The 23005-nt window shown below is 39.1% G+C and overlaps 1 protein-coding gene across 4 annotated transcripts; it reads right to left on the reverse strand.

The window, feature by feature from the left end:
* Positions 1–350: 350 nt before the first annotated feature.
* On the reverse strand, positions 351–22866 carry FAM72A (family with sequence similarity 72 member A). 4 transcript variants are annotated; one of them, XR_005019473.1, is made up of 5 exons: positions 21432–22866; positions 18950–19027; positions 15976–16100; positions 5005–5158; positions 1781–1849 (listed from the first exon to the last, which is right to left on the reverse strand). XR_005019473.1 is itself a non-coding variant. In XM_036849058.1 (4 exons), the coding sequence occupies exons 1-4, from the start codon at positions 21581–21583 to the stop codon at positions 1677–1679; spliced, it is 528 nt and encodes a 175-aa protein (XP_036704953.1). In that variant the 5' UTR covers positions 21584–22866; the 3' UTR covers positions 351–1676. The 4 variants fall into 4 exon arrangements, 3 of the variants coding, with proteins under 3 accessions (XP_036704953.1, XP_036704972.1, XP_036704961.1); XM_036849058.1 differs by lacking the exon at positions 5005–5158 and having other exon boundaries at positions 351–1849; XM_036849077.1 differs by lacking the exon at positions 1781–1849 and having other exon boundaries at positions 4975–5158.
* Between the last annotated feature and the right edge of the window lie 139 nt (positions 22867–23005).

The following is a 23005-nucleotide window of genomic DNA, read 5'->3' on the forward strand; positions in this document are numbered from 1 at the left end:
GAAACTAGTGACACAGGTGGCATCTGGAGAGGGAAATTAGAAAACAGTTTTTCTTTTATACCCTTATTTTTCATTGTATACTTTTTTTTAACATTTAGATTTTGTACCATTTGTGTGTATATTTTAAAAAGTAATTAAAATTTCAACACCCACAATAGTGACACACAAAAAAATCTATGGGAAATAGCTTACACACATTGAATTTTGCTGTATGTCAGGCACTGATTTTCTAAACACTTTACATGTATTATTTGATTGAATTCAACCAGGACCTTGTAAGGTGGGTACTATTATTATCGCCATTTCAGAGTGGGAAAATTGTGGTAAAGAAAGACTGAATAGGATTCACACCTAATCAGTGACAGAGCTGAGATTTGAACCCAGGCACCTTTGTTCTAAGACCAGAGTCTTAGCCACCATGTTCTACTGCTCCTATGCAGTCTCAGACTTCCATGACGAACTCTTAATTATAGTGTAGCCAACACAAAACTTAGAAAACAAACTCAGATGTGCAAGGACGTTTATACTTTCTTTGAGTCAACTTAAAACGGATTCTGAGTCCCCATCCAGCTTTATTGGAAGAAAATATAATCTTAGTCATTATTGGGGCTCCCCTCTCCAAGGGTTGTGCAAGGTCAGGGGGTCTTGCCTGGTAGAGACCCTGACAGTTTTCAGCCAACCCTGGTCACCGCGGAGATGTCCACTGACCCAGTTCAAGACTCTCTAGCCACAGCGTGTAGTCTTACCCACTCCCACTTCTACATTTCAAGCTTCTTCATATCCTTGGGAGGTTTTCTCCTTCCCTTTTCCTGCTGCCTTCAAAGGCATGGAGAATACTCTCTTCAATGAACTCAGGTTTTATCTAAAGACAGTGAGATCATTCTGCAAAAAATCTCTAAGGTGAGAAACTACTGAGGGCCTATCTAACTTGCTTAGATCAAAGTGGAAGAGAAAATATAGGAAGAAGACAGAGAAATTCATATTTCAATAAATTATCCTGCCACAGAATCATAGCCATGGAAAACAGGATAATTTTGGATTTGGAATTTACCTCCATCATTTCGTCTGCAAGTGTTTGGACTTGTGTGGTTCTGGAATGATGACTATAATATATAAACAAAACCATGTCTTCCACTGGTAGATATGGATTGAGACACAAGACATTTAACCCCTGCAATTTGAATGCAAAGGCATATGGAGTATGCTTTGCAAAATGGACAAAAATCTGATGGGGGACTGAGGATAGTCCTCTTTTACACCTTAAAAGTCCTCAAATAAATATCAGTCAAGTTCCTGGCCCCTGCTCAGCTAACCAACAACCCGTAAGTGCAGAAAAAAAGACAAGATTGGAATCTAAGGAAGGAAGTGTTAATCCAAGGGCCTGGAATCAAAGAGAACATATTCAAATAGAAACCAGGTTGATACCAGAACTTCAGGAGGGTTATCGCAGGCAGGAAAAAGATGCATGATCTAAGCATAGGATTTTTGGACTACAGGAGCCTGGGTAAGAGGTCTGCCCCAAATTCCATCTGCCACCAATGAAAGCAGAAAGGAAATGTGTAAAGTGAGCCAAGCCATGGGGAAAGAGTCCAAGTCGGGTGTGCCTCCAGTGTGTTTAGTAATCGTGTCCAGCTCAGCAAAGCTGAGTTTCTTTCTTCTTTGGACTACTACCCATTTTAATGAGCAAGGAACATTTGATCTGAAGCAGTTTCAGAAACCCAAATTTCCCCCAGCCTTTGTCTAAGTTTTGTAAGGAAAAGGAATAGCTGCAAATTTGCTTGTGAGCGCTCCCGGTCAGCTAATTCCTGGTCCTTTGCTCCACCTAGTGGATTTCCATGCTGGAGAGACTCTGAAAAGAAACCAGAAGAGAAAGGTATATTTTTGCTGATCAAACTGGACTTCAGTCATTTTCTTTAAAGACAATACCCTGTTCCACCCCAATCTGTCTTTGTTCAGATTGAGTGAGCTCTTTCATTTATTTCCATTAAAGCCAAATGTGTAACTGTGAGTCAGCAGAATCTAAAGCATTCCTTTTCTCTGTTCTTAATATATAAATAGCATTATATGATCAGGAGACTCATATCAGCACAGAAAAGCATATTCCACTCATAATTATATCCTTTGATGGCCAAACTCAATCAAACCTTGACAGGGTCATTTAATTAAATAATGGTCTGCCTACTTGTTAACCCCCGGGAGGCTTCTTTGAGCAATAATTGGTTAGTCATAGGACCTTTTCAGGAAGTTTCACATGCAATTATAAAAACAGATGAAAACATTACAAAGTACAGCAAAGCTAAGAATTTCAGGTACAAAGGGATTCAGAGCCGATTCTTACACAAAATCAATATGTGGAGATAAAGATTAGTATCAGTGTGGGTTTAAGCCATTAGCGTATACAAAATAAATTCAACAATCTATATTTATTTGCTAGCTGATTGTGCCCCTGTCGGTCATCAGCCTTAAAATCAATCAAATAATTATTCTTTATCCCTTATACTAGTTGATATTTAATTGCTGTTATAGGTTGAATTGTGTTCCCCAAGTATTTATATGTTGAAGTCCTAATCCCCAGCATCTCAGAATGTGACCTTATTTGGAGAAAGGGTCTGCAAAGAGGTCATCAAATTAAAATGAGGCCATTAGGGTGGGCCCTAATCCAATATGACTGGTGTCCTTATAAAAAGGGGAAATTTGGAGATAGATATATGTAAAGGAAGAACACCATGTGAAGATAAAGATGGCCATCTACAAGCCAAGGAGAGAGGCCGGGAACAGACCCTTCTCTCAGAGCCCTCAGAAGCAACCAACCCTCCCAGCATCTTGATTTCTGACTTCTAGCCTCCAGAACTGTGAGATAATAAATGTATGTTGTTTTAGCCACCCACTTGTGGTACTTTGTTATGGCAGCCCTAGCAAACTAACACAATTTCCTCTGGCAAATGAATAAGAATCTCTGCAAAAATGAAATTAATCCATAGAATGCTAGAGTTGGAAGGGAATCTCAGAAAACAACTTGCTCAATCCCCTTATTTTGAAATAAGATGCCTAAGGTCACACAGCAAGTTGGTGACTTTGTCACCCTCTTAGCTCAGCCTTTGGTCCTTCTATGTCTCTCCTAATCTGCTGGATATTTCAAAGATGGCGGCAAAATCAGCCTATGATGGTGATTAGATCCAAGACTTTGTTGAAAAGAATTTCCTTGGGGACAATATGCAAGCATAGACCCTTTCTAAGTATTTGCTAATGAAAGCACGTGCTAAATAGGAGAATTAATTGCTGGTTACATGCCAGCCAGAAGATTGATACGCGGTGGAACAGTGAGACAGGTAACTTGACCTCTGGCTGGACTGATAGGATCCATCATCCCTCCAGACAGGCACTTGGTTGCGGTAAAGGTCTAGCTCTGGCTGGAGGGTTGCCCCCATCCCACAGAGGATGATTCACCAGAGTGACTTAATCATCTATCAATCAGTCAGAACTTCCCCCAAACACCAGAAGCCTATATCAGTTTCATGGGAGTGGGGTTGGGGCTGGGGAAACAGAGTTTGGCTTCATGGTGGGTGTGGAGACTTGTTATAATAGTAAGCATGCTCTTGATTAAAGTACATGACACAAGTAATTGCCAGAGATCCCAAACCAGCTATCACCTAGGATTATGGAGATCTGATCTAATATGAGACAGAAAGCCCAGTTTCGACTCCGCAGCAGAAACCTTTGAAAAGTGTCCAGGAGTAATTGGCATTTAATCAATGCAATCATTATCCCAGCACATGGCTCCTGCAGCTTCAGGCCCCCTTGCAACCACTGAACTGCAAAAGGGAGAATATATCTGTTTAATTTCACCACCAACAACATTTGATTTACAGTCCCAGATGAGGTCCAAGTGGAAATATATTCACATTTTTATGTTTGAGAAACACAGTAAGAATTCAGTCTTGTATCAATGGTATGGCATAAACAGTGATGGGCATTTTCCCCTTACAGAGGCCTGATCAGCATTAATTTTGATAGACAGGAGAGTAAAACTACAGCAGGCTGCTAAGCATTTGTTTTTCATTTAATCTTCTCTAAACCTTCCATGAAACATGGGGAAGAATATGACTGCTCTTCTCTCCCCGAGATATGGAAGGAGTGTATGCTACTTATAATTAGGAGACAAATAAATATTGACTTTGCTTTTGGTTTCGCTTCATAAAGTGTTATCATTGGGCATCAAGTTAGGTATTTAAAGGAGAACATACTTCTCTTGAAGGGCAGACACTATTTTTAGACCTATATCCCCTCTCCTTTTCCTGGCAGGAGTTCTTAGTTCACTTTCACCCACCCTGTAAAGGGCAACTAGAAAAAAAGAGAAGGCCCAACTTTCCCTCTCAGCATTTCACAAGTTTTTCCTGTAGGATCCATAAGAGGAAGTGGGGAGGGAAAAAGAAGTATTCTTGAATTTAAGGACCTATAAAATGTTTTCTTAGATTGATGGTAAAAAATTTCAGTGTTTTTTGAAGGGTACTCCCAAATTACCCACTTCAGGATGACCTAAAGAGCTTGTCAACAACTTAGATTGCCAGGCCTCCTTATGTGTTCTGCATCAGAATTGATGACGGTAGGGCTCCGGAATCTACATGGTTAACGAGTATCTCCAGAGACCCCAATATACACTAAAAATGGATTCTACTCACCTTCCCTGTGTCTCAACATTGCTGTTCCAAGTTTCAGTCTCTTCTCTGTCTACACTTACTCCCTCCATAGCGTCAAATCTCATGCCTTTAAATGTTTTTATAGGTAAATAGCTCTCAAATTTATATCTGCAGCCCACACCTCTTCCCCCAAACACCAGAAGCCTATATCTAACTGCCTGATTGATATCTAATAGTCATATTAAAAATCAAACTCTAGTTTTCTCTCTGAATTTGTTCTTCCTCATCTCAGTAATTGAGATCACAAAACCTTGGAGTCATTCTTGATTCCGTCCTTCATATCTTCCTCACTTTCTCTCATACTCACTTCCAGTCCATCAGAGTCCTGTGAGCTCTTTCAAATATGTCCCAAATCTTCCTCTATTCCATGGGCTACTACAGCAGCCTGCTGTTTGGTCTCTCTGCTTGCTTTCTGTATCAGTCAGAGTTCAGTTGCAGATAACAGAAGCCATTCTAGTTATCTGAAGCAGAAAGGGATTTAATAAAGTTGTAGTAGATTCATGCTACAAAAATCCTTCCCATCCCACATACCTTTCTGCAATGTGACTTTGCCACAACTCCCAAAAAGAAATGGAGTCTGTATTTCTTTTCCCTTAAATCTGGGCTAGCCCTCTGATTAACTTTGACCAATAAAATGAGGCAGCACTGATGTTGTGTGACCCCCCAGACCTAACCATAAGAGGCTTTTGCAGCTTCCATTTTCACCCTCTTGGAAGGCAGCCTTCATATAAAGCAGCTTAGGCTAAATTACTGAATGATGAGAGTCCACATGAAGAGAGAGGGCTGAGACTTTTAGGCCTCCCTGCCAAGATCCCAGACATGTAAAGGAGGCCATCTAGGACCTTCCAGCCTAGCAGAGCTGACAGCTAAATACCACTGCATATGTGAGCCCAGGTGATATCAGCAGAAGAAGCACCCAACCAACTTATGTTTGGGGGGTGTTCATTACACAGCAAAGGTAACTGAAATGTCAGTGAAGTTAGGGCTTGCAAAACCTTTGAAGGGCTGTAGGGGCATGCTTTAGGCTAGGCCTCTAGGAATGACTCCCAGAATAATACTGCAGAACTGGCCTGCCAAGGGAACTACTACTTCTGCCATAATCTAAGGGTCAGGAAGCCACCAACCACTTTCTAGTTCCAGAAACACATCACCTTAGCCATGATCTGGGCATCAGGGACTTGTTACAAGATCTGCTGGCTGCAGATCTACCACAGTCATTTTACATTAGCAAAATGAATGATTAATGTGCCTTTTCCCCACTTAAGTAAGTTCTGAATTCAAGACGTGTGCAAGTACAGGTATGAAATTAAGCACAGAATCCATTTGGTATTCTAGACTACTTCGTGTGATTTACAAAAATTTTTTAATAATAAATCTTTAAGGGCTTCCCTGGGTGGCTCAGTGGTTGAGAATCTGCCTGCCAATGCAGGGGACACGGGTTCGAGCCCTGGTCTGGGAAGATCCCACATGCTGCGGAGCAACTGGGCCCGTGAGCCACAGCTACTGAGCCTGCGCGTCTGGAGCCTGTGCTCCGCAACAAGAGAGGCCGCGATAGTGAGAGGCCCGCGCACCGCGATGAAGAGTGGCCCCCGCTTGCCGCAACTAGAGAAAGCCCTTGCACAGAAACGAAGACCCAACACAGCCAAAAATAAAAATTCAATCAATCAATCAATCTTTAAGAAAGACCTCTCTAACAAGTTTAGAGAAACAGAAAAGAAAAAAAAGACTTGTGCAAGTGCATATGACTGGCAAAAAGTAAATTATGTTTCAATTTCTAGCTGCAAAAGAGTCTGGGAAATGTAATTTTTAGCTTTTTAGCCTATGTGCTGCTGAAAGGCACAAAAGGAAGAATTTTTTAAAATGTTTTGTTCACTGTTACAGCACCTAGTATAATGCCTGCACATAAGTGATGGTCATTAAATATTTGTTAAATGATTGAACTAAAATTTGATAAAGGAGGGGCATGATTGAGAGATGATTGTCTCTAGTTAGCCTAGAGTATGACATTCTGTATGCCTAAACCCCTGTTTCTGTCATTCCTTTTCCTGAATATATCCTGGAGTATCGAGAAAGACTTATAATTCAAGATTTTTTTTCAATCTAGTATTTGCCATCTTTACTATCACTGTGCAACCATCTTGAGTCAAACACACTGGGTTTTTTCGTGTGTAATAAATTTTCATTAAAAAGGTGAATTTGGGAGGATGGAAAGAAGTTTTTGAAGGGCGAGCTCTTTAGTCTTTCCTGCTTCCCATGGCTTTGGCCACCATCTCTCTTTGAGGGCTTGTTCTTCAGGATACTGACAGCTTGATTTCTCTGGGTAACATCATGCAAAGGAAATTAGCTCAGTATGTCTTCTACTGAATTCCATCTGTAGTTCAATGTTTTAATGTATTTATGAACAAGGCTACAGAGCAATTTTGATAAGACAGTGTTCCAGTCTCTGAGAATATTTTTCCCCAAAAAACATTTTTAAAAATACCACTGAACAGCCTGGAAATCCACCCCCGCATGAGCAATCTCCAGCAATCTCCAGAAAACTTTTCAGGTGTCACAGCCATAATAGCAGGTGGTTCCTTTGGGTATAAAAATTATGGCAAGGATAAGAGACAAAAAGCAAACTGTTTTGATATTCTGGGTACAGCTTTCCCCAAGTGAATCATTCCCATATGCCTACTCTTACCATGGGCCCCTTTCCAGAGGAAGTGGGTTGTGTGAATGGAGGTGTAGAGATGCATTCTGGTGGGCAAGCTTCGATGGTGCCCATATTTGGCAGATCCAATTAATCTTTAGATATTTGTCAACCCACTCTTCTACGAGTCTCAAAACGCACAATTTGATTATGGATTTAATACCTGTTTTCACTCCTCTCATAATAAACACTTAATCTTGTTATGAAGATTCAGTAGTGCTCATTTGAGGCAAGACAGCTTCTGAAATTCCATAGAAATAGGTTTTAGATACAAGCTTGTAAGGAAGGCTGAGACTAGAGCAGTTCGCAAAAGGTTGTCATTTAATGCACTTTTCTATTATGAAATATTTGAGACATACAAAAAGTTTAAAGAACAGGTATTTACTCTCTAGTGAAATTTTGTTGCTTGTAAGATAAAAATCTGGACTAGTAAAAAAGACTTTGTTTCCAGATAGAAATGCAGCAAAGCTGGAAATTAAGAGTTTTGCATAGATTTATTTTTTCCTTTCTCTCTAGTTATAAGATTAGCATTTTTATCATTTACAGGCACACCAAGTCTCCCTTACTGAAAAGGGAGATGCTGTTGTCACCATCTTAATTTAAATAAAAAATCTACCAAGGGAAAGATGTGTACAGGAAGATCCCTGATGGAAAACTTGACTTTATTTGGATAGAAGACAACCACTTTGAAAAATAAAAAGGAAACATAGTCATTAAGCTAATTAATTCTGGCTTTTCCAAATCTTAGAGTGCTGTCATTTACTAGCTGTGTGATAATTGGGTAAGTTTTTTAATGTCTCTGTACCTTGTTTCCTGAACTGTATGGTGAGGATAACAATAGGATCTACCTCTTAAGGGTTGTTAAGTGTAAAACGCTTAGAACAGTGCCTGGAGTACAGTAAGTAAGTCCTTAATAAATGTTAGTTCACTTTCTTCTTCTTCCTCAACAAAATGTTAGCTCCACATGAGAGCAGGGACTTTGCCTGATTTTGTTCTGGATCCTCAGCTTCTATTTTGCCCACAGTAGACATTCAACAAATATTTGTTGAATGGATTAATTAATGAAAGTAGCTAGGTTTTGAGGCTAAAAGTGAAAGAGAGTTTGTCCTAAGTTTTATAGCTAGTGAGGGAAAAACAGACCTCAGGTTTAAGATAGGTTAGGGAGGTAGGAAAAAACCCCTAAACTAAGATGAGAAGACCGAGATTTAAGTTTAAATTCTTCTAACTCTCTGGGTGCTGATACCAAGGTTTTCTTTCTCGATTTGTAAAATGTAACTCCCAAGGTTATTCTGAGGATTAAATTAAAGTGTGTATGAACGCTCCCAATAAAATATATAGGGATATACAACACATGGTATTATTAATTTTTATCTCAGTAAGTTTATCCATTGGATGACAATCAAATGATTCTATGAGAGTCTTGGAAGAAAGAATCTTTAGCTAAAGATTTAAGTACTAAAAATATTCAACCCCAGAGGTACCACAGACATAGACTAATTTTTTCCATCTGTGCAGTTTAGGGTAGATTTGGCATACACTCAATACCAGGCAAGAAAGAAACTGGCTTAGGCTGCTTTTAAAGTTTTTAAAAAAGGCAGAAAAAGAAACTATTTCCTCTTATAAGCATGAATGTTAGAATAGAGAAAGCCTTCATCAGGTAATTCACCACTGAAGCAAGCATATTTAATCCATATCCTCTCCTACATTTTCCAACTCCCCATTTTTGTTCTAATTATTAGTCATTTTATATATCATGATTTATGTATTATGGTGGCTTCCCCCTCACCAAAGAAAAGTAAAATAGGTTATTCTTTATCAGTCACATGTGACTCAGAGGTCAAAAGAGCAGTTCTTTGCCGGGTAAACTTCCTAGATTAGCAGTATTTAAAGAGCTGGTTTTCAGAGCCAGGGATTACTCAGAATATTATGGCTTTAAGATTATGCCCCACCCAAGATGCCTCACCAGAGCCTGAGTCTGAGGCTGAGAAACTGACTTGAGGAAAAAGATAAAAGAGCAAAAAAAGCCATAGTGGGTGAGCTGATGACTCACCGCCCCTTCCTTGAACTTCAGGAATGACAAGATGGAAGAGGGGAGGAAAGGCAGTGCCCCACTGCAGACCAGATGTTTCAAGAAAGACAAGAAATTCAGGGAACTTAAAAACTTATATATGTTCTTAGGGTAAAGGCAACAAATATAATTTCCATGGTCAAGTTGTTGAGTGCATCAAAGAAAGGAAACTAGGAACACTAAATTACTTTTTACCATCAGCACTATCACCCTAAATCTGATCATTTTATTCCCCTGATTAAAAACCTCAATAACTCTACATTGCTACTGGATCAAGTCTAAACTTACGATGGCATAGAATAGTCTTCATAACGTGATCCCAACTTTCCTTAGCACCTTCATCTTCTAATTAATTCTTATTACATATCGTGGAAGGTATAGGGGACCACTAATAATTTACCAAACAAACCAGATACTTTTAAACTCCAGTCCACTTGTTTACACTATTCTCTCTGCTCAGAACTCTCATCCCAGCTGGCAAGCCCCTAACGGACTTCAAAGCCTGTCTCAAGTATGATTTCTTCTCTGTAGCTTTCTTAACTTCTGTTCTCTCCTACTACTCAGAATGATTGTTCTTTTGTCTATCGAGTCATTGAACTGGAAGCATCCCACTCATTAAGTAGACTCATAGGGTTCTATCCTCTCCCAAACTTACTGAATACTCTATATGGGCAATCGTGAGCCTGTCATTGTGCAATTCTTGGCACACCATAGGAGCATAATATAGTTTTGTTGAATTGAGTCAAATATTAGGAGACCAAAGCATAAATAGATTTTCTAGGCCTGGGAATTATGTTAGGACTAGAAAGTGTATGCTAAATCCACATATGAGATTTTGCCTTTGCTCTTACCAGAGAGCGTGTAATTTACTTTTATTTAAAAAACAGCGTCATGAATGTATTTCTCTAGATAAAACATTATTAATCCATTTTTGGCTTAGAACTGGCCTTCCCATAACCTGGTTAGCCAAAAGGTAGCTGAGTCATTTGAAATACTCTCCAGCTGGGGTGGGATCACATTTGGGGTTTGCTTCAATCAGTGAACCCCTGTCTCGCTTTGCTCTTCAAAGAGCTCCTCCGTCAAACATAGCGTTTGAAGGCCTGAGCAGAACGGAAACCAGATGAACTGTGTTGAATTCCAAACTTGCCACATTGTCTACTCTAGCATTAAACTCTTCTTCTTTAACTGAACAAGTTAACTGAAGAAGTATATAATGTAGTATCAATTTATTTTTTATCTTATCCATTATGCCACCTTGTTCCAGAGTCTTTAAGAGAGTTTAAAGAAAAAAAAAACCCAAATCCAAACCAAATTGTTCCACACTCATCCCTTTGGTTCTTTTGGGTACCTTCTGTCAGTGCTGATAGTCAGGGTGAAAGACTTTTGGAAAAGTTTTCCAGTACTAGTAACAGTATTTCCTGAAGCATCTTTTATCTTCCATCTTTATGCAGCAAATGATCCTGTCAGTGCCCACAGGTCAGTTTTACCGTAAGATCCAGTGAGTTTGTTTAACCTTAAAATCAGTCACTGAGGCCCTCACCTAGACCACGTAACAAGGTAGTTGTTACCCAGCATGTGTCCCAGCTAAATAAAATCATAGCTGATTCATGTCTGAAGGTGCTCAGGGGGTACAGCATAATGATTAAGAACAGGAGCTCTGGAGTCAGTCTGTCTGTCTGAGTTTGAATCAGGCCACGCCTCTGACTGGTTATGTGACTTTAGACAAGCTTCTTAACCTCTTTATGCCTCACCTGTCTTATCAGCAAAAAAGAAATAATAATGATACCTACCTCTCATGGGTTCCTTGTGTGGAGTAAGTGAATTAAATGTGTAAAGCACTTACTGGTACATGGTAAGCATGCAATAAATGTTACCTCTTATATTCTATACTTTTATGTTTCTAGGTAAGAAAAGTAGGTACAATAAGAAATATTTTTCTCTATATTTTTAGGTAAGAAAAGTGGCTAAAATTAAAAATTAAAGGAAGGCTGATCATTTTTAGAACAAAACTTTATTTACAAAACTGTAACTTGCTCTGTTTTGGTATTACTATTGACAAAATGCCTTTGGTTAAAATATTAGTTAAGGTGATACATTGATTTTTAGCTTTTCATAAAACAAGAATCCAACACTATCCCAGTTTCTTATTCCTGTGTGGCTCTGAATGCAGATAAACAAAACAAAACAAAGCAAAACAAAATTTAAAAAACCTTCTTTATAATGTACAATGGCTTAAGCAAACCACTTCTTTAATTTTTTTCTATTTAAGGGTTAGGACTGAGACTACTCATCTAAAATTTGCTATTCACAGAGAAAGCCCTGGAGAATGGGAAAACTTAAAGATGGAGGTTATCTGGCTTTCATAATACAATATCCATATGACTTTAGAAGAATGTAAATAAATAATATTAGTAAACAGTATATATTGATAATTTCCTGGCAAATTCATTTATCTAAAATCATGCTGAGGAATCAAGAGGATTTCCCCATACATTCACAAAGTCGTGTTCCATATTAACATAGTTATCACCAATATAACATATGATAACCAGTACCCATGGAAACCTAACAGCCTATTTTTAAAAAGTCCCTGTTAAGCTTTAATTCCCAGCTGTGCTTCACACATATATACATGCTTATATGCATGGTTATATGCATAGATTTATGCATGGATATAAGCATGGTGATATATGTGTGGATACTAATGCCCCTTATTCGAATGTAAAATTAATAGCATCTGGCATCTAGTTGTAAGAAAACCGTCCCCAGATTGGGAGATAGTTGAGTGACACATGAAAGATTCTTCTACTATCTATCTGAATTTAAGAGTACACCTATACTGGCAAGAGGGATGGAGAGAGGAAGGGTAGAAGTAGAAGCAGAAGTAGAAGAAAAGGACTACATTGGTTCAGTAAACTCAGGTAATTAATTTGAGACAGAAAATAAATAAATCAACAAATGCCCCATTTTTGTTTTCCAAAAAAATAAATCACTGGCAAATCCTTACTAACAATTTTTGAATTGGTCCATTAATATATTTTTTACATAGGAAAAAGTTTAAATATTATATCTATTATAATTCTATTCATCTAATACACTCCTCTGCTGAGATATCTGACATGTCTTCATCTGTACTCTCTTCTACCTCTGGCAAGTTGCCCCAAAGTAGGAAGTTTACACCTGAAAAGAAAAGCTCATAAAATTATTTGGTGCTGACTACTGTTACAACTCAGAACACGATATATAAAACCTTATATGTTAACATTCTTATATTAAATCACAGTGTTAGCAGTTAAGAGAAAAGCTATTAAAGAATGAACCACAAATAACATGATCGATACCTAGATATTAAAATTATCCAACATCTAGAATATAATCATTCTTTAAACACTTTTAATTAAGGGCTTGAACTCTAGAATCTTGGAATTCAAAAAGATCTCAGGAGTCCATTTCCTCAAACCTTGCCTCCAGCTACATTATGCCATAATCACTCTACACTGAGAATTTTCAAATCTATTTTAATGATTTTTAAGAATGGAGATCTCACAACATCTTTTTAGATTACATTTCTCTTGGAGGGTGCATGGGAAAGGCCTGAATAAGTCTCCTCATCTCCTCAACAAGTATGGAAGTCACTGGTGCCTTTCTTCTGGTTAAAAAAAGCAGGGTTTTGGAGCCAGTTATAATATGAACAGTAATCCTTGATATACATGGGTTTTAGGCTAGAGGCTGTCAAGGTAAAACTATAAACTTTAGGACCAGGTTGTAGCTGTCAGTACAATAAGCAAAATGACAGTCTAAAGCCTCATTATGAAAGAACAGTCAAATATCATATTAAAGAATCCAGCACTGGTATACGATACAAGACCACATATATGGTAGAGGATAATGAGATGGTTTATTATGGGCACGTACTATAACTTGAAAGCACTAAATTGAAAAAAAATACCATTATTAATTGACCTCTTGGAGAGCCAATAAGAAAGCAAATCTCAAGCTGTCCAGTTGTCAGTGTGGGCACAGGGAAGACTCAGCAACTCTGGGTATCCACTCCACACATACTAAGATAGTGGTCACATGGTGGAATAGAATGAGCCAGGGTTTGGAGATTTGGTTTGAATCCAGTTTCCACCACTAACAGTACACCATGGATGTTTTTACTACTTTTACTACAAATGTATATAACCACAGGCAATATATATTATTGTTTTGTGTATATAAATTTTTTATAGTATGCTATTATATGTATCTCTTCTAATTTGCTTTTTTCATTCAACATTATGTTTTTGAGATTTGCCTGTCCATATGTGTAGATTTAGCTCATCTCTTATTTCTGTTGGGCATTCCATTGTGTGAATTAAAAACAAAAAAATATATATATCTTAAATATGGCCCATCAATCATCCTTTCCTCTAACTGCCTATTTTGCACAGGTGCCCAAGGAGACATGTATAAGGATACACACTGTTGCATTATTAACATAGCAGAAACAATGAACTGTCTCTCTTGGGTGAGATACTGGGGTTTAATCAGGCAAGAAATTAGCATCTATTTGATGCATATTGATGTCTATCATATTATTTTCTGTAATTTTTTTGTATGTTTGAATTGTTTTCAATAAAAAACACTTCTTTTCCCCGGAGAATGGATGATGTTCTGCTTTTGAAGAGATGACAGGATAGTAAGGAATCACTAGGCAGAAATCTAAGGGAGAATTAGAACCCATAAAGGTGAATGGAGAGCTGAAGACAACTTTCCTTTGAGGGCATTTGCCAGTCCCATGGAATCTGAACTGAGGTTTCCCAAGCCTCCACAGGAGAGTCTCAGGAAATCAGGTCTACACGTGAAGGCTAACCTAGAACATAGACTTCCTGGGGCCCTTTCAGTCTAAACATTCTAGAATTTTATAAAGCTTGTGTACGTATTCCTTCGATGTTGCTGATTCAGGTGATTCAAGTACAGTTCCAATGCCATGAGAAATCCTGTTTTATACGAAGCATCTAGAAAAATCTTCCTTCAAATCATAATATTAGGGTTACAAAGGAGAAGTTTGATATTCTTGGAGTCGATACTCGGAGACATGAGTGGCTCGGCACAATTGGTTCAAAGGAGAAAAAATAAACTAAGAGACGGGATCTGACAGAAGCAGCACCTTCCTTTCTCTGTTAAGAAGGGAGGAAGGAAATCCTGCGATACATCTGTTTCTCATGGATTAGATTCAGTGCAAATGGAAGAATGCTGGGCTTTTATCTTTGAAAAATTGACCAATATTAAAAAGTAAATCAAAATTGAAAAACCTCCACCCTGTGTTTTGAATTCTATGAAGCAGGAAAAATAGTATCAAAGCAGAAACTTCCTTTAATGTGTCCCATGAGCAACACAAATATAAAACCGGAGGCCTAAATTAGGAAGCTATATCTCACTTAGGGGGGTTCAGATAAGTCCTTGCTCAAAAATGGCCTTCTTAACATACTAGAGTCTTAAATTAAGGCCTCCAAATGATGGGTTGAAAGCCACAACTGAACGCCAGGTGATTAAAAAAAAAAGTTAGAGTCTATAAAAACCCAAGCATAATTGGAGAGTTTAAAGACACTGACAACCTAGCTTACAACTCATGATCTCTTAGTCTGTGAAGGCAAATCATACTTCAAAAAAAGAAGTATATTTTAAGTTCTGAAGAAGACTAAGACATACATTTAAAAACCTGAGAATGTTAGTGCCAACTTGGATTGTCAAGTTCTTTAAACTTGTTCTGTATACTAAAGTTCTGTAAACTTTAGTTCCCTAAAAAAGTCCCACTAAAAGTCAACTTCGTATTAAAGTCAACTTCGTATTCTGTGTAAGCAGATATTAGACATTGAGAACATGTATCCTATAACAAAACTGAAAGGCTCCAGACAATATAAAATATATTATGTAAATATCTTTTAAGAATAGGTTGTGTATTTTTCTACTAAATAATCAGTAAAACATATTGGTATTAAATATTTCCCTTGTCTGAAATTTCATCATAATTTATCAATATAGATGTCAAAATGGCTATTTTTATCCTGAAACAACATTACCAAATACAGAGGTTACCTAGTTTTCCTTCCTCCCAGCTCCCCATGACCCTAGCCTCCCCTCCTCCCTTTTCTTAGACACACACACACACACACACACACACACAGACCCATACACACAATTGACTATCAAATCTAAATTCTTCCAAAATTCTCTGGAGCCATATTATATATCAAGGCAGAAATTTAGAGCAATTAAAGTATTAATTTTAAAAGGCCAAGAAATCCAGCCAAGTTTGAGGCTCCTAAATATGATGATGGAAATAGAAACGCAATGAATTTTGGCTAGTAGTTTCTGTAAGTAAATGTTTGGGATAAAAGGATTGAAGTTTCACTCTAGTGGATCCAACCCAGGTGAGAAAGTCTCAGAGGGGATCCTGAAATGATCTATGGAGAGGTTCACTCAAGTCTTGGTAGACAAAAGTTAGAGGAATGTCTGAGTCTGTTGTTTCTTACCAGTAGAGTCTAGTCTGTTAATACCATAAACGGCCTGGCTGTGAAACATCCAAAAGTGTCCATTGTTGCAGGAAAGAAGGCAGGAACAACATGGAACAATCACATGATAACCTACAATGTTCCCACTAAAAAGAGAAAGTAAATATTATTAGATACAAGGTAATATCTGACCATGTAAGCATTTTTATGTGCTAATGTAAACAGACAGACCATATAAAGATCTCATTTTCTCCTAACACCCTCCATTGCTGGGATCTTTGGGATGGGAGTTACTCTGATAATGGTTACAGTTCTACTGCCAAGTGGGAAAACAGTCTTTAAGTGAAATAAGAGTAACATATTCTGTTTCTTTGCTAGTATTGTTTATGCATTCCCCCTTCAGAAGCTAGTTTCTAAATGACATAAGGTTGTGATTTGTCCAAAATTGATGGGCTGTATAGACAAAATACATTAAATAAACTCAGACCTGTGGATAAAAGGTTTTTGCTCTCCCCAGGACTGTGGCAAGTTGGGTTCTTATATGTTGCAGGTCCATGCCAGCACCTAAAAACTGTTTCAACAGATGGAGGAGTAGGAAGACAGCATGAGCCCATGAAAACTGAACACAAGCTGGCTGATCTAATTTTAGTCTCAGTGTTTTTGAAGGAATTCAGAAATGAAGCAAATCCATAGCTTCTAGAGAAAGATGCAAAAGTTTTTACTGTCTCCAGGGTTATCCTTCTGATTAGAAATAACTTGCTCTTCCATAGGTTTTTTTCCTATCTGGTCACTATTAAATAGAATGAATATACAGGGAACATTTTAGCTAGAAGTTTTTTTGTTTTTGTTTTTAATGACCACATGAACTGCTTACACCTTGAGTTGTAAAAATTCCTATTATAGCTTGTTCCTCCCCTGTGAGATGTGAGTCAGTCATTTTTGTGAGGCCCTACAAAAAATACTATAAAAGGTACCAGCCCACCTAAAACATGTCTTCTAATCATAATCGGCTTGAAAGGCAAACAAATGAAAACAAAAGATGTTCTTGGATTAGGACTGACAGTTATTTATAAGGCTATATTGCAAGAATAAATTCTACGGCTTTAATTACCACCTGTATTCATCCATTCATTCACTCATTCAGCTAATGTTTACAGAGCATCTGTTATGTGTCAGGTACTGTTCTAGGTGCTAGGAGTAAAGTCCTTGTTCTCATGGAGCTTTCTACTAGGGACACTTCAGATGATTCTGCTCCCTTGTTAAAACTCCTTCAATAGCTGTCCACTGGCCAAAATTGAAAACCCAAAGACCCTTCCTACCAAGGTTTAGATCTGTGCTACCCAAAACATGGCTATTGAGTACTTGAAATTTGGCTAGCGTGAATTGAAATGTGCTGAAAGTATAAAAATACACTAGGTTTCAAAGACTAAGAATAAAAAATAAGAATGTAAAATATTTCATTAATAATTTTTTGTTGGTTATATGTTGAAATGACAATTTTTTGAATCTATTAGATTAAGTAAAATATACAATTAAAATTAATTTCACCTGTTTCTTTTCACTTTGTAAAATGTAGTTACTCGCAATTTTTAAATTACATATGTGGCTTGCACACATCTATTGGATGGCGCTGCTCTAGATTGTCTGGGTTCTGACTGCATCGTTAATCTACCCATACTACTCTCACCTGATGTTCACAATCTCTCAGCCACACTGGCCATTGTCTTTTCTATTCCTTGAACATGTTCTTCTTTGCCTTGGGTTCTCTGCCCTGGCTGTTCCCTCTGCCTAGAACATTCTTCCTCTGGCTCCTCCCTATCTCATCTTTTAGGATTCAACTCCAGTGTTACCTTCTCATGAGGAGGCTTCCCTGACCATGCTATCTAAAATAGCTCTTATCACTCTCTCAAGCTCTATTATTCTCTGTCATTTATTATTATTATTTCCTTTGGAGTACTTCCCACCCTATTTAAGATCTTATTTATTTAAATATCTTACTGATCGATTGTCTTCCTACTGGAATATAATGTCCAAAGGCCTATGACTTTGCCTTCTTTATTGCCAGATTTCCAGCCTCTATAACAGTGACTCGCACATGGTAGGACCTCTGAGTTGTACTTTATAGTTTACTAAGCCTTTTAACATTCATAATTCACTTGATCTTTACAACAACTCTGTAACGTAAACACAAAAGATATTTTAATTTCTATCTTTTTTTTTTTTTTAAACAATTTTTTTTTTTTTTTAAATGGGAATTATTTATTTATTTATTTATGGCTGTGTTCGGTTTTCGTTTACTGTGCGAGGGCTTTCTCTAGTTGCGGCAAGTGGGGGCCACTCTTCATCGCAGTGCGCGGGCCTCTCACTATCACGGCCTCTCCCGTTGCGGAGCACAGGCTCCAGACGCGCAGGCTCAGCAATTGTGGCTCACGGGCCCAGCTGCTCCGCGGCACGTGGGATCTTCCCAGACCAGGGCTCGAACCCGTGTCCCCTGCATTGGCAGGCAGATTCTCAACCACTGCGCCACCAGGGAAGCCCTTAATTTCTATCTTAAGAAGATACCTATCTATCTTAAGAAGATACCTGTCTTCTTAAGATATAAATTAAATAAGGAAACAGAGGTTCAGAGGTTTAGAGATTTAAGAAGTTTAGTCAAGATAACAAGAGAATAAGGGTAGGGCCAGGGCTCAAGCCTGATTTTTATGACTGTAAATCCAAGCGTTTTTTTTTTTTTTCCCTCTAAACTACATTGCCATTTTCTGAAAGTTAAAGCAGATATTTGCTAATGCACTTTGAAAAATTGTAAAATCACATACAAAGGTAAAGTGTCATAAGACCCTTTTGAAAAACAGTTCTAAGTAACAAATGGTTTTCAATGGTTCCTTGCATGGGTGACAACCAGTGCTCGATGCAGCCCACTGAACCTTTCTCTGTGCTTCGGTGTCAACATCCATCTCCCAAACCCAGGGCTATTTGGAATATTGCCACACATTACCATTTTAGACATGCGATGTCCTTCAGTTTACATTTGCAAATTTCAGTGAAATAGCATCTTCCAATGAAGTCCACTGCACTGGAGAGGGAAAAGTGTAGAGATAGTCAAATGTACTGTTAAAAAAATGTTGTGCAAAACACATAACATAAAATTTACTAATTTAACCACTTTTAAGTGGACAGTTCATAAGTGTTAAGTGTATTCATATTTTTTGTGCAACAAATCTACAGCCTTTTTCATCTTGCAAAACTGAAAGTCTATACCCATTAAATAACAACTCCCCATTTCCCTCTTCCCCCAGCCCCTGGCAACCACCACTACTTTCTGTTTCTATGAATCTGACTACTTTAGATACCACAGATAAGTGGAATAATACAGTATTTGTCTTTTTGTGACTGGCTTATTTCACTTAGCATAATGTCCTCAAGGTCCATCCATGTTATAGCATGTGACAGGCAGGATATCATTCCCTTTTAAGGCTGGATAATATTTCATTACATGCATGTACCACATTTTGTTTATTCATTCATTTGTTGAGAGACATTTGGGCTGCTTCTACCTCTTGATTATTGTGAATAATGCTGCTAAGAACATGGGTGTGCAAATATTTCTTCTAGATCTTGCATTAAATTCTTTTGGATATATACCCAAAAGTGGTATTGCTGGATCATATGGTAATTCTATTTTCAATTTTTTTGAGGAATCGCCACGCTATTTTCCATAGTAGCGGTACCATTTTACATTCCCACAACAGTGCACAGGGTTCCATTTTTTCATACCCTTGCCACAAAATGTACTTTTGATTGTAATTTAGCATGAATTTTGTAGGCTCAAAGAGCTGCAAGAGACTCTAAGAGAAACTGTAAGAAAACGATAGTGTATTTTGCAAGGGTAAGTTAATATTTGTGAGCTCACTATAAATATGACAAACCTTCTATTCAAAAAATCTTATGTGTTCATTGATTTGTATACATCTTAGCACATTAATCCATCACTATTATAACCCCTACATGGAAGAGAAGACAAGAGGAAAGACCTGATTGTACTCCAGACTCTGGTCTAACCTTTAACAATTCACATATCTGAGCTCTCCTTATGACTATTTTATACTTACCATAGCTATTGTAAAGACGAATGGGTTAATATTTAAAATTGTTGTTTCTGTATGTGCTACTAAAAAGAAAAGGCACTAGACAATAAATCACAGAAACTTTGCAGTAGTAGGTTCTAGATTTATTGTCTAGTGCTTTTTCTTTTTGCAACACATACACACGCACAGAGGTACTTATAATAACCCGTTTATCTTTGCAATAAATGAGGGCCTTTGGCTTTGCCATTAGGCATGACTACACTTAACCCAATGAAGATAAGATTTCAAGGGAGGAAGAGTCCACAGCTCTGAGTATATTTAATTTTTTAAAAAGTTTCTATCATTATCATGAAATTCATTTTAAAGTATTCTGATCATTAGTGTGCCTTCTCTGGCTCTGTGTCCAAAGAACAGCTGTCCATGTGCATTTTGGATAATTTCTCTTTCACTTTAATGATAAAGTTTCAATGAACAGCAAAATCTTGAAAATCATGTAAAGGCACATATATGTTGACTATAGAAAGAGAAAGTACCTTTTAGAGCTAGAAAAAGGTATATTTGAGTCAAATAAAATGGCTATTTTTCCAAATAGGAAGCAAATTCTTAAGGACTCTACACCTAAAAGTGGGTAGTGACTGAAAACAGAATTTAAAAGGATTTGAGTATGCAAACCAATGCGTAATATCTAAAATAAGCTTTATGGGTGCCCCCTTGTTAAAACTCCTTCAATAGCGTTCCACTGACCAAAAATGAAAACCCAAAGACCTGTGCTATCCAAAACATGGTTATTGAGTACTTGAAATTTGGCTAGCCTGAATTGAAATGTGCTATTTGAGGGATAAGTCCTGTTTCATCCCATAAAAATCTATATGTCTCTCTCATTCAGAAAGAGAGAGAGAGGGAGATTATAAGAAAAGAATACTGAATTAGGTGGACAATGGATCTGAATCAGCATGCCAATTGCAAAAAATGGTAGAAAGCTAGGGAACGTTTTTTTGGAGTAAAACTTTAGTAACAAAAAATCAAAAACTTAAATGACCTCTCTTCTCCAACAGTACAGAAAATCTTGCTTGAATCACCTACCGTCTCAGTCATGGAATTGATCCAGTGAGAGGATGGTTGGGCAGGGCACAGTAGCCAGGGATTCAACTGAAAGGACCACATGACTATAATTGAACTAGAAGCATTACATCAGGACTGACCACTCTGGCTAAACCACAGACTTTGTCCAGACAGTCTGCCCCCTTAGTTAAACTCCAGGGGGATCATCAGACTGTTGGAAGTGTCTGGAACACCAAAATGATAACCTCCTTGTTGACTCCCAGAGGTTCAAACCATACACTTTTCCCATCTAGTTAAAGGCTACCGTTGCCCGCCACTAGCATGACTTACTTGGTAGGAGGGATGTCTGTAGAGAAAAGGTCTATTTCAGTGTCAGCCAGCAAAACAGCCTTCATTCCCCTAGAGCTGAGCACTTGTTTACAGAATTTGCAACACAGGATGGACACGCGCCGGTCATTGAAACTACAGCTGCTCGTAGACATGGCGTCCGGGGAAGGATGAGGTGCGGGACTTTGAAAATAGAGCAATACCCTCCCTAGTTTGATTCTCCCAAGCTAAAAATCAAATTGCGATGCCTCGATCTTTTCTAAGCCCGAAAATTGAGAAGGAAATGAGTTCTTTTGTGTTTTCCCGTGGGAGGGTAAAAGTAGTATTTATTGAGTAGAAACAGGGGAGAAGCAGCAGCCTTGGCTTTCTCTTTAACTTTCGGGGAAGGGAGAGGAGTTTGAAGTGGGGAGGAGGCAGGCTGCAAGGTGCCTCGGGAACTTCTCTAGTTTTCCCTTTCTCCAGTCTGAAGGATCCTCTACTCTTTAGCTCCTGCTCCTTTTGCAATTCCCTTAGCTTCTCCCGTACAGGCTCTTTTATCTAAAGCTTCCCCCTTAAGCCCCTCCCTCGGAGCGCTCCAATTTCTCTCTCGGCTCGCTGGCTGAGCGTCCCTACCCACGCGTCCTCTTTGGAAATCTTTCTCCTCTCCCCAGGATTCAGAAATCCACTCAGCTTTTCCCACCGGGCAATCCCGGGTGCTCCTTAATCCTCCCGCGACCCTCCTCCGCTCTGCTCTTTCGCGGGCCGCCCGCTTCACTTCTCTCCTGGCAGTCCCCAGCCCTCAGCGTGCGGGCTCTCGCGTCGTTCCTCTAGCGACTCCCTCCCCTCAGCTTTCCTTCGTGCCCCCCAACGTCCCCTCAAGTCTTTCCCGAGCGGCCGCTCCAGAGCTCGCGGTGGTGTTGGTGGGGCGGGGCAGAGGTCGCTTTGGGGGCTCCGTCGGCGTTGGTGTCTCTGCCACTGAACACGTCGCTTTTTGCTCCCTCTTCCCCTCTCTGCCTTTCCAACCGGCTGTCAGTTTGAATTGCCAGCGCTGCGCACCGATTGGGAGAACTAGAGTTCGCCCACGTCCCGCATTGGAAGGCTCGGGAGCCTGCCCCTGACGAGATCTTAGTGGCCAGGAGCTCTACGCCCCGCCCCAGTAACGGTGCCTAGATAAATTCGGCTTGCTGGTTGGCTGAGCTTGGCCCCTCCTCCGATCTCATTGGTCGGCTCCGGGAGGTTTGGGCGAACCCTACTCCCGCCCCAGTGAAAGAGGCAAGGCACGCCCTTCGCACTTCTCATTGGAAGACGTTCTACAGTCCCCGCCGTTCTCTACTCTTTACTGGCTAAAATTCTCCGCAACGCCCCTCCTCACTACCCCGGTCCAATTGGTCGTGCCTTCTCTCAGAAGTATGTGTTTGGCTGTTGGTTCTATCTTAATCCCGCCCATCAGTTCTACTTTGGGGTTCGGCAACGCGAGGAGGAGCTTACTCTGTGACCACGCCTCGGTAGTGCTAGTCACACCTCCAAGTTTCGCCAGCCCCTCCTCCTCATTCCTAGCCTCTTGGGATCACCTATTCCTATTGGCTACAGGCCCCATC

Source organism: Balaenoptera musculus, chromosome 1 (assembly GCF_009873245.2).
Source record: "Balaenoptera musculus isolate JJ_BM4_2016_0621 chromosome 1, mBalMus1.pri.v3, whole genome shotgun sequence".
Classification (NCBI taxonomy): domain Eukaryota; kingdom Metazoa; phylum Chordata; class Mammalia; order Artiodactyla; family Balaenopteridae; genus Balaenoptera; species Balaenoptera musculus.

Bases quoted from the DNA above. Each gene is read 5' to 3' on its own strand.
- FAM72A (XM_036849058.1), bottom strand. From the start codon at position 21,583: ATGTCTACGAGCAGCTGTAGTTTCAATGACCGGCGCGTGTCCATCCTG. The intron at 19,028-21,431 runs GTAAGTCATGCT...TTCCCTCTCCAG, and splicing joins ACAGACATCCCTCCTACCAA to TGCAGTGGACTTCATTGGAA. The intron at 16,101-18,949 runs GTAATGTGTGGC...TTCTCTTTTTAG, and splicing joins GACATCGCATGTCTAAAATG to TGGGAACATTGTAGGTTATC.